This window comes from Typopeltis vanoorti, chromosome 19, assembly GCF_054136105.1.
Source record: "Typopeltis vanoorti isolate ZY-2024b chromosome 19, IOZ_Tvanoo_1.0, whole genome shotgun sequence".
In the NCBI taxonomy this organism is placed as follows: domain Eukaryota; kingdom Metazoa; phylum Arthropoda; class Arachnida; order Uropygi; family Thelyphonidae; genus Typopeltis; species Typopeltis vanoorti.
Genome location: NC_143567.1, coordinates 1,789,881 through 1,810,118, shown reverse-complemented (window position 1 = coordinate 1,810,118; position 20,238 = coordinate 1,789,881). Strand labels below are relative to the sequence as shown.

The window sequence follows — 20,238 nt, the reverse complement described above, 5'->3', positions numbered from 1 at the left end:
AGCCTTGGAAAGTCAAAAGGGGGGGGGGGGAGAGATTAAAGATTAGGCATCCTCTGGCAAGAAATACCAGATCACACAGTAAAGGAAAGTTGTCATAATTGTGGCAGATGGAAGAAATGAATTGTTATAGCCTGGACAGTTAAGATGGGCTGTGATTGATTGTTATTGCAGTAAACTGAGTGGTCAAAAATAGGATATCATGTTTGGATGATGGTTCCCACAGCATTTACGTTAGCATTTATACCACAAATAATTGTGAAGTGAATGTGGACGTTTTTTTTTTTTTTTTAAGCTTAGATTTTTTTTTTTAGTGATTTTTAATTTTAATATACTATGGGACATGTTGCCCAAACAGAAGTATCCAGTCTCCATGCCATAAAGTGGGTTTACCTGTCCCTTGTATAAACTTACAGAAAAGTCACAGAGTAGCACACCAGTCTCCATTCCACAAAGTGACCTCAACAGTTCCCCTTGCATACAGCTTCTCTCCATGCATAATTTGGCAGCATGGATGGGCAAAATTATGCAGCAGTTGATCATGACACCTAAACATGCTAAAAATCAGGTTCAGTCTAGTAAGCTATCTTTCAGCCAGCCTGAAAAACAGATTTACTGCTTCATCATTGAAAATAGGAGGGGGAGGCTTACAGCATCATTATAATTGAATTTCATCACTCTTGAGAAGATTTTCAAATTATCTAATAACACACTAAACACGGCACTAATAACAATAATATGATTATCATTAAAAACTGGAAATAAACTGAATTAAATATTTCCCATAAATTAAAATTATCTGAGAATAACAAAATATGAAGATGCAACTTACCACTGGCTGTGATCTGTTTCTTCTTTCAAATAATCTCTTACTCTATATAGTGCTGCATTTCTGCATAATTCACGTACATCACTACCAGAAAATCCGTCTGTTGATTTTGATATTTTACTAATATCAACATCCTCAGATATCTAAAAATAAAAAACACTGGATCAATATTGAAAATAACTACTGCAATTAAAGTAAGTTTCACTAGTTAGATAGACGACCTGAATGCCGCAATTATCAGAAAAAAAGGGATAGTGTGTGTTGCCTTGTCATCATGGGTGACTTTAATTGCCTGAACTTTGATTGGGTAGAAGGGAAATCTCATGATATGAATGAAACTGAATTTACTGAGCTATTATAAGACAACACCCACAAGCAGCATGTGACAGAAGGCACTCGAGATCAAAGAGTGTTAGATTTGATTATGGTATCAGAGGGTGTTTCAGTTAAAGGAGTGATTGTTCTGTTTCTTGTTGGTGAGAGGGATTAGGCTGTACTGACTTGGAAAATGGCTGAGTTTATGGATATTCTATTCAGAAAAGATTACATACTGAACTTCAAAGTAAGATATTATGACCAATAGAGGAATATGCTTGGTTCTGTTCCATGAAATCTGCTGCTAAAGAGGAAGGATATTTATTGGCATCATAGCAACTAAAAATACTTAAATTATACAATATCAGAATGTGTTCCTACAGTACAAAGAGTATAGAGGGTAGGAGTGAAATGAATACTGTGTGCATAAAGATGATGTCAGTTATGAAAATTATAAGGTGCAGGCCAAAAGAGTTACAAATATCTTACTAAAAGCTAAGTGTGAGCATGAAAAAGAACTGGCTCTGCAATCTAAAGACAACCCAAAAGAATTCTATTGTACTGTAAGTAAAAGGAAATGACTGTGAAAAAATAACTACTGAATGCAGATAGCATGTAGGTGACAGATGCAGAAGAGATTATTCAACTGAGTGCCCATTTTGCTAAAAACAATCAATTTAGTGTGTGCAACTTTTCATCCGATGAAAAGTTGCATATACTCTTCATTGGATGAAGAAATGCTACCTCTTCATTGGATGAAGAAATGCAGGTGTATGAGGATGGGGGTTCTAAAGCAGTTGCACAAACTAAATAATAGTTCGAAAATACAGGCTGATAGGATATCACACAGATGCCAAAAGTGTGTTCAACTGAACTAGCTGTTCCTTTCACCAGGCTATATAATTTCAGTCTCGGAACAGGTAAGATTCCATAGGCATGGAAAGAATATATGAATGATACTGACAGATTCAAATTGACTGATAGGTCAATATTTGTCTAAATATTGACCTATTGGTATCTCTGGAGTGGTGTTGAAGACTTGTGCTGAAGAAAAGTTGGTGAGAGCTCACATGGAGAAATGGATTGACAGAGTATGTATACTTTATAATGAACAACATACATTCACTAAGGGATGGCCATGTTTGAGCAACTTGCTCACATAATAATAGTACAGTTAAGTAACAGGAGAATGGATACCCAATGACACTTTTGGACTTTAGTAAGGCTTTTGACAGGTGCATGTGAAGCCTGTTGAATAACTTGCAGAATATGTGATTGGATTATAAAGAATTAATATGAATAAGTGAATGATGGCTGACTAACATAACAAAAAATATGTGTGAGGGATGTGACTCTTCAAGATTTAAGGTGACCAGTAGTATACCACAGGTGTGTATATATGTCACCCATACATAGACAGAGATATATATAGGTGAAATATACATAGCTTGGAAAGAAGTCAATGGATACCTCCTCCCCTCAACAAGGTGCAATATAACGAGTTACCTGTTTGTAATCAGTATAAATTGAAGGAATATGATGCTCCAAATCAGTGCAACTGTGTCCAGATGAAATGGCCATGAGAAGGAAGTTTGAAAGAGGTATCATATTGCAAGCCAATCTGTTCTACAAATTGTCAACAAATTGGGCCATTCCAGGTCAACAATCAGTGATACTGTATTGAGATAGAAGTGTAGGTAGTCAACTGCAAGTGCTATTTATAATGGATGATCCAAAACACTCACCGAACATGACCATAGGGTGCTACGAAGGATAATATGTTAAAAACAGCCATTCGTCAGCTGACACGTTGAATGCGGATTTCTGGGCATCGACTGGAACACAAATATGCATAAAAACATTCAGAACTGAAGCTCACAACATGAATTTCCATGGTAGGACCACAATATGCAAGACCCACATTAATCAAACCAATATGCAGCATCATTTTCAATGGAGCAAAGGGCATGTACAGCAGCACGTGGAAGATTGGAAAGCTGTGTTATGGAGTGACGAATCACACTACACCTTCTACTGAGCACACGGATTGGTGTGGGTGTCTTGTGAATGTATTTTACCAGAGTGCACCCAACAATGAAATTCAGAGGTGACAGTGTGATGGTATGGTCCTGTTTTTCCTAGTAAGGCACTGGACCTCTATTTGTGGTGACACTAACACTGAACTCCAAGAGGTATCAGAACATTCTGGACAATGCAATGCTTCCTACTTTGTGGCATTTCTATGGAATAACCATTGTCTCTTTCAGGAAGACAATGCACCATATCATAAGGTTGCTGTAACTGCATGATTTGTGAACATGCAGTTACAGCAGGGTGTGATAATAGGGTGTGAATATGTTCATACTCATACCCTATAATAGGGTGTGAGTATGAACATATTCATATTTTAGTTGAACATATTTCACACCCTATAATAGAGTGTGAAATATGTTCAACCCTATTGAACATATGAAACCCTATATGTTCAATAGGGTTGACTGGCCTCACATAGCTCTGATCTCAACCCTGTTGAACATCTGTGGGATGATCTGGAGCATCAGATCATCCCACAGAGGTCAAGTCCACCTCACAACAATTCAGGATCTCACTACATGCCTACAGGAAGAATGGGCTAAAATTACCATTGATTGCTATTGGACAATTATAGAAAGTATGCCTCACAGAAATGCTGCAGTCATCAGCGAAATGAGATCCTTCTTATTAAGGTGGGTGTCATGGCTGTTTGTTCCTCACATTATGATGTCCGTTGACTTCTTTCCAGGCAGTGTATATAGGTATTTACTAATGATGGAAAGATAAACAGGATAATGAGGAATACAGCTGATGTGCAATACTTGCAGAATAATTTGAATATGTTGGAACTGTAAGCACGTGAAAATGACTATCAGTTCAATATTGTAAAGTTATACACTTTTGTGTAATGAGATATCCAATGACATATTATATTGTTGGGATTATGCTAGTTTTAATAGATAAAAAGTTTAATGAATGATGGGTGAGCCAGCACAAAATTGAAAAATTTTGTGCTGGCTCATCCATCCATCCATCCATCAGTGGCTTTTAACAGTCACTTAAGCACCCATAGCCATCCAAGTATCCTTGGACTTCTCAACAGTAATACGAGGACAAGGTGGTTACCCCTATGCCTCCAAGTATTCTTGTCTGTAAATTGTGTGTGTTCTACTGGTCAGTTATCTGTTTTGAGGGATAAAAAACCCGAGCGTGCTGGCTCACCAGTCAGATGTTAGCATGGATATACTCTACCAAGGTCACCTAATATATCGTAGTTACATATTTATTCCTGGATCTGGTCAATATGTTAATGCTATGGCTAATTATTTTAACCCTGTATTATTACCACCAGTATTGAAGCAAATATGTCATATACTTATGTATTAGTGTGTTTATCAGTCTGTGAAGAAAAATTTCATGCATATAATAATACTATTTGTCACTATATTTTTGTTCATAACAGTTATGTCTTCAATCACTTTTATGGGAAAAAAAAGAAAACAATTTCTTCTATTCTATGACATAAGCAAACAGTGAAAAAAAACTCAATAAAATGAAACCCTTAGGTTTACACATTACTGCATTTCTTAATTCTGATTGGCTCCAAAAATATTTAGGTTAGAATCAATATACTGAAATATTATGGGAAAACAAATACTTCTTTTTCAACTTTCCATCAGCTAAATCACCGTTGTCTGCTATATATCAATTGTCAGTGATAAATGACAAAACAGGTATTTTGTAATGACCAGCATTCCCGAGTATATGTGATAGAAGGTACACGCATGCAAGAAACTATGGCATAAAACAATTCCATCTGCCAGAACTCCAATACTGTCATATCTTATATTTCAGTTTTCGAAGGCCCCTTCAACTGCATCAATCCATTTATATTGTGGCCCTCCACTAAATGTTCAAGTGATCATACCAGCTGAGATTATCTCGGTTCAGAGATACATGAATGTTAACAATGTCAAATCCCTTCCTAATATATATTCATTGCACTTTCAACCTTAAATTGAACAACTTTCTCTGGATGCCTAACTCCAAATCCATTACATGCAATCTATCTGTCATAAGTTCTTCCATCCATTAAATTCCCCCCACCACCACTCGTATTAAAGTTGTTGTTTTTTTTCCCTACTTTGAGTAACCTGTTTCTCACCATAAAAATCATTTTGACCTCCCAAACTAGTCACCTTCCCTCTGCACTCTAATAGCAAAAGACAACCAACAATGCTAACACTGATGATCTTTTGCATCTGGTAAGGAAGACTGTCACACACACTTATAAAAAAAAAATGCCACACAATTCATTCATTCATTCTTTTTTTTCTTTTCTTTCTACCTCACTTCCATTTCTACTGGCCAGATGTTTAGCCAGACATTTCTCTATATCACAGACTATGTGACAAAGAATGTAAGATGAAAAAGTTAGTTGTGTTCCAAATGTATCTGTTTCACTATAAAACTGTAAGATAGAGAAAGGATACAGTTACACTAAAATTACAACACTTATCTATAACAAAGATGGTGAAACATGCCTCTTATGTGCACATTTTGGTTACATAGCAGAAAAATTAATTTGGGGAAGTGCATAAATGTATAATTCTTATAATCTGGCATGACAACCACCAATTTGAAAACTGCTACTTCTGCCAAACAAAATTCATGAGTGTTTTGAGAAAAAGTACACTGGAGTATCCAAAGACTTCATTTGCAATACAGCCATAGAGAAGATCTTCTTCCATGATCTAAATGGGCTCCATGGATTACTGATACTGAGAGAGAGAGAGAGAGAGAGAGATGTTGGATTTGTACACTGGTAGGGCCAACTTAAGTTGCAAGGTTGAAGGGGGGATTGCACTAAATGCTGTCTAATTGTCTTAACCTCCATGCCAATGGCATCACATCTCCAAGTTGTCAAGTACCCTGTGTCTAAAATAGAGCAACAATACACCTACCTTAAAACGAAATCTAGAAATTACATCATCCAAATGATGACTGCCACCATTCCTGCATAATATCTACATGAGTCCTCTGGCAACAGTAACAGGGCTGTGAATCTTGAGGTTCCTGCTCCTTAAATATAAGGACTAGAGCAGTGAAGTGTTTCAAGTAGCTGCATCTGTGATTAAGCAGCCCTATTCAATATTCATTCTGTTCAACCAAGATACAAGAAGCCAAAAAAATGTGGTAAAAATAATCTTAAGGAAAGAGAGCAGCAGCAGTAGAAGAAGAAGAAGAATAGATTCACAAGGTAGGTTTTACCATTAAAAATGAACTTCTCACCCATTTACCTGAAAACCCAGTTGAAATCAATAAACATCTCATACCCAAAGCTGATGAAGAAGTGACACATTACAGATATAATTACATCGTTCTCCCCACACACACACCACCACCACCACTTCTAAAGCCACACTTCGTCCAATTCATTTATGTGCACAAAGTGGTAACATCAAAACAGACTTTCCAAATCGGCTTCAGTTAATTCACCATGAGTACTTCTCATTCAGCTGGATAGAGAAACTCTAAAAAATATGAAACATCTCTAATTTTTTGGCAGTCATCTGTCAGCAATGCACACTCTGATGAGAAAATTTAGTCATGTGAAACATGGTAGTGAAGCTTTTGGACATTTGGGAAAAGGAGATGATAAACATCAATTCAACAACCAAATTCCTTGTTGACTCCTTATCCAAACTTGCTGTATGGCTGTGAAATTTGGACCACATATTGCAAGCACTTGGGGGGGGGGGGGCACCCCTCCTGTGAAGAATCCACAAATTCAGTGGAAAGACAGGTATACAAACATCAGTGTTTTTGATTAAAGCTAACTATGAATACTGAGGAAATAATATCTATAACCCATTTTGTTGAAGTGGTGACAACACTCATATGACATATAGTCCACCTTTCAAATCAGATCTTTTACAAACAAAATGAAAACAATGATATAAACAACTGGGCACTACTGATTCTAGATCAGTCAAAAAAAAGAAAGGCAGTCTACAGGATCTCAATATTTCAAAACTACATAAGGCAACACATGGAATGAGAACAAAAGAATAATAAAAGAGCATCAAACTGCAAGCACAATATTCTTTAACCATCAGGTGTCTCTTAGAAACACATACTACCACTGTGAAAGGTTGTATAGAATACGTGTGTAAAAATTTCACATAAATTTTCATTTATGTTCACTTTTTACAGTTTCATAAACTGTAAAATACTAAGTAAAAAATCCATTAATGGATAGTTATGTTATATGAAAAGATACTTAAAAGTATATATGTAATATGCTTGTATTTATTAATGCAATTGTATACGTTAGTATTATTGGAACCACCATGTGGTTAAGCGGTAGAATAACGAAAAGAAGACATATGAATTTAAGTAATAAACTTGCTTACCATATATTTGTAATACTTAAGAAATAACACAGAAATGTTGCATGTATTAGTGGGTGCATATATCATTGTTTTTTGTGATCTCTAATGATGCCAATGTAACACTGCCGAAATATAGGAAAGCAATAATAAAGTTTTTCATATATTCTTTCACATGGAGAGAAGAGGCAAGGAATAAGAAAATTCTCATTTACTATGTGTCGATAGTGATGTTTCCTCCCTGGTGCAGGATACTAGAACGTACAGAGGATTTGAAATTGGAGGTGATTACCATTTAGTCTTGAGCAGGATAAAATGGAATTTCATACTGAAAAGAATAACATGTAAGAAAGTTTTAAAGCAAATAAAAGTTGAGCAGCTCTCAGATGTGAACTGTAGACTAAATACACAAACATTATTCAAGAAAACATGAAAGAGTTTGAGAACAGGAACCAAACCTTAGAGGTTCAATGACAAATCCTGAAGAAAACATTCTTGATTCAGACTGAAAGGTATATGGCGAGGTTGTCTGCAAGGATAAAAAAAAAATCATAAGTCCATGGTGGACACAGGAAGTTAAAGAGACAGTGAAGAGAAAAAGAAGACAGCATATCAAAAGTTCAGGCAAATAACTCAGCTAGTGCTCTTAGAGAATACAGAAACAGATGTGAGAGTGCCAAACACTGTGTAAAACTAGCTAAACAAAGGTCATAGAAAGATTTAGCAAGAACATAGAAAATAAATATCAAGAAGGTGGCAAAATATTCTGGAGGCTGTTGAAGCTAAGAAATAGAGGAAAAAGTGCTGTAAAAGGAATTAGAGATGATAAACGTAACATGAAAACTGGAGAAAAACATATCCTTGATGTATGGAGTAATTACTTCGAAAAACTGCTAAAAAACAATCAGTGACAGCACAGTAGTAAAAAACACTAAACAGGCATGCAATCAGGAATACATATCCATACTAGAAGTAGCAAAAGCCATCATAATCCTGAAATTTGGAAAGGCATTGAGAGTAAATGATATTCGACCAGAAATGCTGAAGTATGAAGGTATAGAAGTCTTACAGTGGTTGCACTGCATAATTCAGAAGGCCTGGATAGAATGAAGAATTCCAGATGATCGGAGTAGAGCTCTCATAGTACCCACATATAAAAAGGGAAATAAAACTGAATGTGAGAATTAAAAATTACAGAGATATTTACCTACTGAGTGTTCCTGGTAAGAGTTATGCAAATATACTTGAGGAATGGTTGAGAAAGATTGTGGAAGGTGAGCTTGGTGAAGAACAAGCTGGATAGAGGCCAAACAGAGGCTGTCAGGATCAGATTTCCACTTTGCAACAAATAGTTGAGAAATCAAGGGAATATAACAAAGATCTATGTTTAAGTTTTGTAGATCTGGTAAATGAATATGACAAGGTGCCAAGAGAGAAGCGATTCAAAGCTCTACAGTTGCATGATGTCAATGGGGCATTATATCAAACATACTTTGTCTTTATTTGAGTTGAAAGTCAGTAATTAAAACTGAAGGAAGCACAGTAAGATGGTTTAATGTAAAATTTGGTGTCACACAAGGATGTACATTATCCCATCTGTTATTCATTATCTATATGGATCACATTATGAAGGAAAGTGGTATTAAACCTGATATCAAAATTGGAGATGCTAATCTCAGTTCTTTGCTTTATGCAGATGATGTTATATTTCTAAATAAATCCACTATAAGTCTGCAAGATTCTCTTACTAAATTGAATAACTGTTATAATAGATATAGTATGATGGTCAGCAATGAGAAGACATTTGTCTTCTCATTGATAATATTTTTAATTTTAAAACTAAATTTTATATTTTATAATTTTAATAAATTAAATAAATATATAATTTTAATAATTTGGGGTGCTTAAGGGTCAAAGCAGTAAAACTGAGAGGAGACCTCCACATAGCATTTAAAGGAATGCAGACAACCGACGAGGATGGGCTGGCAATTTGGGATTTAGCCGACCAAATTGTATTTCTATTGGTTAAACCAAAATACAAAATGATGGTACAACATGAAAAAATTTCATGCCGGCTGGGGCATCGCCCGGTTAAACAAGGACCCCCATTGTTTTCGCCAGGGAACCAGCGCGAACAGCGAAAAATCAGCTACTGGAACAAATCTCTGAAACACACACCCCAACACAACATAACCAGAGTTAAAGATCAGTACTATCAACATAAGAAGCCTGAATGGCAAAGAAATGGAGCTACCTGAGGAATTAGATAAGTACCAGATCGACATAATAGGGGTGACTGAAACAAAAAAGACAAAAACTGGTGAGATCTTTCTGAGCAATAAATACAAAATGTTATATTCAGGCAATGACAATCAAGGAAAAGAAGGAGTAGCCAGAGTATTCAACACAAAATACGAGGTAATCTTCTTGAATGGCAGGCAGTGTCAAGTAAAGTGATTTGGGCAAATATGAGGATGGGGAACTGGACAATGAGACTTATTTGTGCCTATGGTCCCACAGAAGGTTCTACTAAGGTAGAAATGGAGGAATTTTTTGAGGCTCTAGAGAAAGCTACTGACACAATGAAAAAGGAAAAGTTGGTCCTTGTTGGGGATCTAAATAGCAGAGTAGGAAGTGATTGTCAGACAAACAAAAACGTTTTGAGAAAATTTGGAGAAAAGAGCAAAACTAATAATAATGGCAAATACCTGTTGGATTTCTGCTCAGAACATGGACTGGTTATTACTAACACCATGTTCCAACATAAAAATGTGCACAAATTCACATGGAGAGAAGAAGCAAGGAATAAGAAAAGTCTCATTGACTATTTATTGTTGATAGTGATGTTTTCTCCCTGGTGCAGGACACCAGAGTGTACAGAGGATTTGAAATTGGAAGTGATCACTATTTAGTCTTGAGCAGGATAAAATTGAATTCATATTGAAAAGAATGACATGTAAGAAACTTTTAAAGCGAATAAAAGTTGAGCAGCTTTCAGATGTGAACTGTAGACTAAAATACACAAAGAATATTGAAGGAAAAATGAAAGAGTTTGAGAAAAGGAACCAAACCTTGGAGATTCAGTGGCAAGCCTTGAAGAAAACACTGATTGATTCAGCTAGAGAGGCATGTTGTGAAGTTGTCTGCAAGGATAGAAAAATTAGAACCCCATGGATACAAGAAGTTAAAGAGGCAGTGAAAGCAGCATATCAAAAGTTCCTGGCAAATAAGTCAGCTTGTGCTCTTAGAGAATACAGAGACAAATGTAAGAAAGCTAAACAGTGTGTAAAACTAGCTAAACAAAAGTCATGGGAGGACTTTGGCAAGAACAAGAAAATAAATATCAAGAAGGTGGCAAAATATTCTGGAGGTTGTTGAAGAAGCTTAGGAATGAAGGAAAGAGTGCTGTAAAAGGAGTTAGAGATGATAAAGATGAAAACATGAAAACGGGAGAAAAAGATATCCTTGAAGTATGGAGTAATTACTTTGAAAAACTGCTAAATGAAACAAGCAGTGATGACAGCACAGTGATAAAAAAACACTGATCAGGCATGGCATCCATACTTGAAGTAGAAAAACCCATCAAAGGCTTGAAATGTGGAAAGGCAGGAGGAGTAGATGGTGTACGACTGGAAATGCTGAAGAATGGTGGTATAAAAGTCTTACAGTGGCTGCACTGCATAGTTCAGAATGCCTGGACAGAGAGACGGATTCCAGACGATTGGAGTAGAGCTCTCATAGTACCCATATATAAAAAGGGAAATAAAACTGAATGTGAGAATTACAGAGGTATATCCCTACTGAGTGTTCCTGGTAAGATATATGCAAGTATAACTGAGAAATGGTTGAGAACAATTGTGGAAGAAAAGCTTGGTGAAAAACAAGCTGGATTCAGGTCAAATAGAGGCTGTCAGATTCAGATCTTCCCTTTACCACAAATAGTGGAGAAATCATGGGAATATAACAAAGATCTGTATTTAAGTTTTGTCGATTTGGAAAAGGCATATGACAAGGTGCAAAGAGAGAATCTATTCAATACGCTGCAGTTATATGGTGTCAATGGGGCATTATATCAAGCAATACTTAGTCTTTATTTGAGTTGTAAGTCAGCAGTTAGAATTGAAGGAAGTACAGGAAGATGGTTTAATGTTAAATCTGGTGTGAGACAAGGATATACATTATCCCCTCTGTTATTCATTATCTATATGAATCACATTATGAAAGAAAGTGGTATTAAACATGATATCAAAATTGGAGATGTTAATGTCAGCTCTTTGCTTTATGCAGATGATGTTATACTTCTAAATAAATCCGCTACAAGTCTGAAAGATTCTCTGACTAAATTGAATAGCTGTTGTAATAGATATGGTATGAAGGTCAGCAATAAAAAGACAAAGACAATGAAAATAGGCAGAATCATTGAAAATGTCAACTGTGTTGTGAATGGAGAACCTGTTGAACAAGTGAAACATTTCAGCTATTTAGGCACGATTTTTACTGAAGATGGTAAATTAAATATAGAAATAGACAACAGAATCAGCAAAGCTGGTATGGTAGGAAGTCAAATGAATAAATTCATATGGAATAAGAGAGAAATTAGTCAGAACACTAAATTAGCTGTATACAAGACAGTGTTCAAACCAATTTTAACTTATATATCTGAGAGCTGGGTCAGAAGTAAAACACTTGACCAAAGACTAGAGACCACAGATATGAGAGTCCTGAGAAAGATTACAGGTGTGAACAGATGGCATCAATGGCAATATCATATTAAAAACGAGGATATTAGGAAAGAATTAGACATTGTCAGCATCCAGGAATGAGTTAGCATAGCTAATCTGAGGTGGTATGGTCACTTAAACAGAATGGGAGAGGAATGATTAGCAAATCAAGTGTTCTCTGCCAGGTTGGCAGGAAAAAGACCCAGAGGAAGTCCAAGATATAGGTGGGTTGATACAGTAAAAAGTGCCTTATAAGATAGAAATATAAGATATGGTAATGTTTGAGTCTTGACAGGTAACAGATTGATTTGGAGGAAAATTGTAGATAGGAAGTTAGTAATGGTGTTCACGTAGTACTATCACATCCTGTATGCCCCTTGAGGGTACATGTCGGGAATTTGATGATTATGATTGATGTATATGTTGTCATTTCCTGAAAAATGAAAAGTTATATATAACCAACGTATAAGCTTATCTACAAGAAGAGGCATATGTTAAAAAATGTGATAATATGAAAGATGGTTTTAGATATACCCTAGGGAAGATCTTCATGTTCTTGATCTGTTGATTTTAAAATTTTTGGGAGATAATTTTGGTAGGACAACATTGGTAGATATAAACTCATAACCTGATCTCTTAAAAAGGATAATAAACTATCATCTTACTCCTGAAATTCATTCAATGTCGTTATTTTCACCATGCTCTCAGATAATGTATTCTGTGCTTTCAATCACTCTCCCTGAAAGAAAAACTGCCCGCTTCTTACTCATACTACTTCTTTACACAACATTCAGTGTTGGCTTCTTGTCCTTGTTCCTTCTTCTCATTCTACTTCAGGAAAAATCTTGCCACTGTCAAACTGGTTATCTCCAACTTAAATGTCTCCTTTGGACTCTTTTTCACCGCAGTTTGTTAATCACATGCCTTCCATCTATAATCATAGGCGATGTTCTGCAGTCCTAACATCATGTTCATCATCTGCTTGTTCACGTTCTGCTTGTTTACCTTCTTCAACATTACTGCATCATCATCATCAACAAATTCCTGATATCATCCTCAATGGGATGTACAGGATATTAAGACAGTACTACATGAAAAGTTTACATCATTACCCTTCTTATTGACAATTTTCCTCCAAATTAATCTGTTATCTGTCAGAACATCAATATATGAGATCTTATATTTTTCCCTTCTATGGCACTTTTTACTATATCAATCCACAGGGATTGTATTCATTCTCTGGGTCTTTTTTCTGCCATTCTGACAAAAAAAAAAAATATTGGTTTGCTAACCTTTATACTCCAATTCTGTTCTAGTGACCATACCAACTCATAACTCTGCTCATATTCCTGAATTTTTATTTTTTTTTTATGTTGAGCCCATACCCAAGAGGTTGGCAGATCAACCTATAATACATTAGTATCGTGGATGGGTTGGGAAAGAAGGTACTTGTTCCCATTAGATTTGAATGACTGTAGATTGTATTCCCTAGGGAACACATCAAGGGGAAGGCTGTTCCATAGTGTAGGGTTGCAGAGATGGAGGAAAAGAAGAAATTTGTTCTGTGGGTTTCAAGGTGCACTGTGTAGGGATGTTGAGAAGCATCTGCACGTGTTCCAATGAGCTTAGAACTAAGTGGGGGAATTATTGATGCTATTTCAGATGAACATTTTCCATGGAAATATTTGTAAAAGACAAATAGTGCAGAGACCAATTGCCTGTGTGAAAGTGGAAGGAGCGAGTTGGTAAGAGATGGGTCATTAATAAGTCTGATTGCTCTCCTCTGTATGAGGGACCTTATGGGGTTCCACCCCATATGTGGGAGCAGTATTCAATGGTTGGGCGGATTTGTGATTTGTATAAGGTTTATAGTTGTTCAGGGGTGAAGTAGCGTCTTGAGCAAAAGAGAAATCCTAATTTTTTAGAAGCTGAGGTGGCTGCAATGGTTGTTATGTGTTTATGCCAGGAGAGGTTGATGTCAGGGTAATTCCAAGAAGAGAAAGCTCAGATTGTCTGGAAATTTAAGTATTGTCATAAATAATACTGGGAGAAACTGGTTCTTTTTTTATAAGAAATAAGACAGTACTGGGTTTTATTTGCATTAAAATTGACTAGGTTATCTGAACCCCACTGTAGGATGGCTTGGAGGTCTGAATTGAGGGCAGTGGTGGTTGCTGTTCTGTAGGTTGAGGTGAGTTGTGTGGAGTAAGGTTTATCAAAAGAAAGGGAGAAGTGCAATATGCTATCATCTGCAAAACTGTTTACTGGGTTGGAGGTAAGCTGAAGTAGGTCATTGATATATAGTAGGAAGAGGGTTGGTGAGAGGAAAGAACCTTAAGGAACCCCAGCATTACTTGAGTGGTGAGAGGATAAGGAGCCATTGACCACAACACATAGTGAGCAATCCAATTACAGAGGTCTTGAGGTAGACCAAACGATGCCAGTTTGCTTAGTAAGCTCTTGTGTCAGACCCAGTCAAACGCCTTGGAAATATCAAGTCCAACCGCTCGTGATTCAACAAACTTCTCCATGTCATTTGACCAGAGATGGGTGACATATGTGAGCAGATCTCCTGTTGATCGGCAGCGATGGAATCCATACTGGCAGTCGTTTATTAGACAGGAAGCTTCAAGGGAGTGTAGGAGCGGGAAATTGATGATTTTTTTCCCATTACTTTAGACAGGACTGAGTTCAGCGAGATGGGGCAGTAGTTGGACAGCAGTGACTTGTCACTCTTTTGGGGAATGGGTTGAATATAGGCCAATTTCCAGGCTGTAGGATAGATACCAGTGGAGTAAGACAGTATATATATATCATCATCATCATCATACGTATCAAGGATTTAGGCCTAGCATGGCCTGTTCCGGCCTTAGAAGTCATCGTTGAATCGTTTAAGAGGACTCCTGGTTTCCTTTTTCCTAATGGCTTGTACTTTAAGGCTTGTTTTGGTAATCTTTCTGTTTTCTTTCTTTGAACGTGTTCCATCCATTTATGTTTATATTTTTTAATTTTTTCTATTACTGGTTCTTGGTTTAATTCTTTCATAATATCTTCATTTCTTTTGTGATCAAATAGGGTATACTTTGCAGTTTTTCTCATAAACTTCATTTCTGCTGTTGTTAATCTTTGTTTGTCTTTTTGTTTTATTGTCCAGATTTCACTTCCATACATTAAGACCGGTAAGGCTAATGTATTGTATACTTTTAGCCTGGTTTGTTTTTGAACTAGGTTTGGTTTAAATATAGAGTTAATTATACCTGTTATTTTTAAATATTTTGCAATTTTTACGTTTATATCTTTTTCATTTTCATATGTGATCATACATCCTAGGTAGTTAAATGAATTCACCTGTTCTAAGATCTTGTTATCTATTACTATTTTAGTTCTTGCTGGATCTTGTCCTTTAAAGGCCATAGTTTTGATTTTTCTGTTGATATTATCATACCATAATCTTTGGATATCTCATATAGATTTAAAATAGCTTTCTGTAAGTTATCTTCAGAATTTGTAATTATTATTTGGTCGTCTGCAAAGAGGAGAGTGTTTAAGTTAACTGTAGGTGAAAGTTTAATTCCTTGGTGTAAATATTTACTCCATTTTATTATTATTTCATTTAAGTAGATATTAAAAAAGAGTTGCTGAGAGGGGACATCCCTGTCAGACCCCTTGGTTTATTTCTCTTGTATATATATATATATATATATTTATGAAAAAATTGAATGACTAGAACTGAGATTTAAGTAAAAAGGTTTTAATATAAACACACTACTAGTTTCAGCCTGTAACAGCCTTCTTCAGATGACATTATAAAAGAAAAAACACTAAACATTGAGGGTTAAAAGACTATGAACAACATAGACAGTCTTTATACATAATTAGTATGAAAACGTTGTAGTTGTATTTGAAGCTGTTCTTTCATTTGTTGCATTGTTGGGAGAGTGCGTGCTTGCTGCATCACATGAAGAAGGCTGTTACAGGCCGAAACTAGTAGTGTGTTTATATTAAAACCTTTTTACTTAAATCTCGGTTCTAGTCATTCAATTTTTTCATAAAACTATGTATGTTAACCGAGTCAATGATCATTCTGTCATAGATAAGTGACATAGGACAGGAAACAGTTCTGGTATGCAAACCTTCAAGACAATTGGAGGAATGCCATCGGGGCCAGGAGACTTTTTTGTGTCTAACTTAGACAGTATTTTGCTGATATCTTTCTGGCAAAAGGATATGGTGGGCATTGTATGCTGGGCATCTGGAATGGTTGGGGGACGTTTGCCATTGATGCGTGCATTATAAGCAAAGTGAGAAGCCAGGAGAATGGCCTTTTCTGTAGGAAATGATGCAATGGAGCCATCTGGATACGGTGTTGGGCAAAAGTTACAGCCGATTGCTTTGGTGAGAGACCAAAAGGCTCAGCTGCCATTTGGACAGGCTGCTAATTTTCTGCTTTTTGCTCTTTTGAACTCTGTTTTGGAAGCATTGATTATTTTTTTTGCATTTATTTCAGGCTTGGGTATAAGCTCTAAATGAGGATGGGGTCTTGATCTGAGCCAGTGAAGGTATATTTGGTTTTTTGTTTGTACTGCCTTGGCACATCTTTTGGAAAACCAGGGTTTAGTTAGGAAATGGCAGGTCAGAGTACTGTGGGGGAATGTATGATTCTATGCCAGTGAGGATTACTTTGGTTATGAGTTCAGTGCATGTGTTTCGGTTGAAAGGTCAGAAGCAATAGTCTAACCACCGTGGGAATGAGGCATAGAAGTTGCGGAGGCTGTCCCACTTGGCACTGTTACAATGCCAAACTACTCTGTATGGGAGTGGCTGTGTAAGCATTGTTGCATGGGGGAGGAGATGAGCACTAGGTTGTGATCAGAATTGCCTAGTGGGCCCTCTACATTCACTGTGTATTTGGATATGTCATTGGTCAGGAAGAGGCCTAGGGTATTATTTGAAGAGTGGTTTGGGTTACCAGGTATTCTGGTTGGCATCTGAACAAGTTGTGTAAGGTCATTAGTGATGGTGAATGTTTCAGCATCTCTGCCTGCAAAATCTGTACAGCTGGAGAAGGAAAGCCAGTTGGTATGTGGATATTAAAATCTCCTAAGAGGATTTCACTGTTGAGAAAGTGGGACTGGAGAAAGTCAATCTTCAGGGAGAGGAAATTAAAGAGCTCAGAGTGGTTGGTTGCATTTGGGGAAACGGTAGAGACAGCATATTAATTTGCCTAAGTTGGGTATGGATATTTTCATCTAGAGAAGATCAAAGTTGGACGATTCTAGGTTGGGTGCTCTCTGGCAAGGTATGTCAGAGCGGATGTATCCACAGATGCCACTTTAACTCTTTAACTCCTTTGGGTCGAAAGGAGTTAAAGAGCATGTGTAGTTTGGAAGGTTCAGATGAATAATGTTGGAGGGAGGTGAGATCTGAGTTTTTGCCAAAAAGAGTAGGTGGGGGTTTGGTAGACTGCAGGTGATAGTGGACACTGTTAAGATTGGAGTTTAGGCCACTGATGTTGATAAAGCGGATTTGTAGGGTTTTGTGATTCATATTTTTGACCGCAGGGGTCCTGCACGTTTCCTGTGCAGGGCCTCCATACTGGTCACCATGGTGGCTGCTAGTGGCGTCTCTTGGTTTTTGTACCAATTTAACTTGTCTGTAGTTGATGGGCCAACTGTAGTCACCATTTTGACGTTTTTCTGTTCTGCAAGTTGTCTTCGAATATGGTGACCTTGTTCCTTTTGTGCAAATGATAGATCTAATCAAGCACATATGCACGACTGGAGACAAGTGTCTTTGAACTTGTCGATTGCTGCTATTAGTTTTGATGTGCTTGTCAGCGTGTCACAAGTCACTTTTACGAGACATTTAAAGTTTGTTCCGTCCTTTCTTTTGTTTATGGGTACGAAATGATAGCACCTCACAATATTTTTAGAGTCAATGTTGCATTCTTCAGCTAGTTTGAGGATGTCTTCTTCCAATGCTTTTCCATTTTCTTTTGGAAAGTTCAAAATGACGGCGTTGAATTTTTTGTTTCTGGCCTTCATCGAGTCATGCACCGTTGATGCGATTATTTCAAGGAGTTCATTTGTGGGGAGGAGTGAACTTGCGTTGCGCCACCGATCGTCAGTTGATTCGAGCTTGGTTTCTAGTGCGTGTATTTTGGAGGAAAGAGTTTCGTTCATAACACTGATGTGTTGTTTGAGTCTTTCTATTCATTTGCCTAAGTTCAGGAGCTGTTTTACAGGCAGGAGGCACAGTGAACAGAAATAGGGCTGGTTAAGGTCGATATATAACTTGTGCACCATTTTGTCCAGTTTTGCGCAGGAAGCGTGTAACCAGTGGCAGCAGAACTCGCACGTTATACCCTCTTTTTTTTTTATCGCTGATATCAATTTTTCAGCTGCGGCACTTTGTGGGTTCGTTAGCAATCGACGGTGCTATGCTGGCGAGACACCAGGTGCTTGTTCTTCGTTGGTTTTTGTCGCTGCCATCTTTGTTTCATGCGGTGGGCATAGCGGGTGCTTGCACGTGGCCGATTTTTAGATTGAAATATAACTGGTTTAATGCACTAAAAGTACTTACAGCTTATGCTGAGATTATCTGCTTCTTGGTACCCACTGTTCAGATTTCCTTTTGCCGTTTAATTTGAATGGAAAACTCTTGCAGTAGCAATAAAATGCTGGAGCACTAGTTTATAGTAACTTACTCACAGACGCCACCTGACGGACTTGACAGAATGCTATGTTAGGTTCCTCTCTCTAATATAGTACAAAGATAAGTTTCAAGTTCTCTTTTGCTTCTGTAAACTCCTTTGCTATCTTTCAGCATAAAATTGTTCTTTTTCTCATTTAAAACATTTATCCATAACAAGAACTGCTGTTCAACATATTTAAAAGATGACTGTCTGTTACTCTGGGGGAAACTATATAAATCCCTTCTTAACACTGCTAGCCACGTTTCAATTGTCTTTCAAAAGAAAATTCATCCATTAATTTGCAAAATCTTTGAATTTGTCTAAACAATCTCATCCTGGCATTCAACTTAAAAAAAAAATCCTCCTATTATATTTCTCCATTAAACTTAAATTTCTTCTGGTACATATTCAAGTTTACAATCGATAGCTGTTCTCACTCTGTCTTTCTATATCAAACTTCTTATTTGGAAATATATCATTTGATTCAAACATGACTGTCTGGCATTGCAAAGCAACAGTGGTGAAAACAAAAATAAAATGTCCACTTGTAAACAAGGCTACAGTTCTTCAACTGTATTAAAATTTAGAAACTTTAATACTCTTCTTTTTGTAATAGATTTCACGGTTTGATATGAACACAGATGGATAAGAAAATAACCATTTATTAACTTAAAAGCTAATATTTCGCTGATATTATATCCAGCATCTTCAAAGCACACAACACAAAGTTTGTTAGAAATGCAAAACAACCACAATCTGGTGTAACAATGGGGCTAGTAAAAGTAATTGCAGCGTGCAACACAAGACTAAAGTCCTAATATGGTGCCATCTAGGTTTTAAAAATAAAAAAATTAAAAAAAAATTCAAAGTTTTGAAATAGTAGTCCAAATGATAGTCTTAGAAAGTTTGAAAACATGAAATAAAATAAAAGTAATAAATATTAATTTGGTCTTAAGATGACTGTCTCCCAAATCTTTGGTAGATTTATACACCCAGACTTGTTAAGGTTTGGAGAATGTTTCAAGGCGTCTGTTGATTCCAGGAACAACCTCTCTGACTTGTAGAAGTTTCTGTGCATTACTTTTGTTTCTTTCCAATTGATCCTGTGTGCAGGAGTATCCAAAGCATGGTCTGCCAGACCCGTCTACTTGCCATAGCAAAAGTCGGGTCTGGCAGACCATGCTTTGGATACTCCTGCACACAGGATCAATTGGAAAGAAACAAAAGTAATGCACAGAAGCTTCTACAAGTCAGAGA

At 36.7% G+C, this 20,238-nt stretch overlaps 1 protein-coding gene across 1 annotated transcript in view; it reads right to left on the bottom strand.

Moving 5' to 3' along the window:
- Positions 1-20,238, bottom strand: part of LOC150095816 (outer mitochondrial transmembrane helix translocase-like) — a 235,029-nt gene that overhangs the window by 21,765 nt on the left and 193,026 nt on the right. Inside the window, exon 9 of the mRNA XM_090408910.1 lies at positions 830-969. Coding sequence (XP_090265036.1) covers positions 830-969 — 140 coding nt within the window. The remainder of the gene's footprint in view (positions 1-829; positions 970-20,238) is intronic.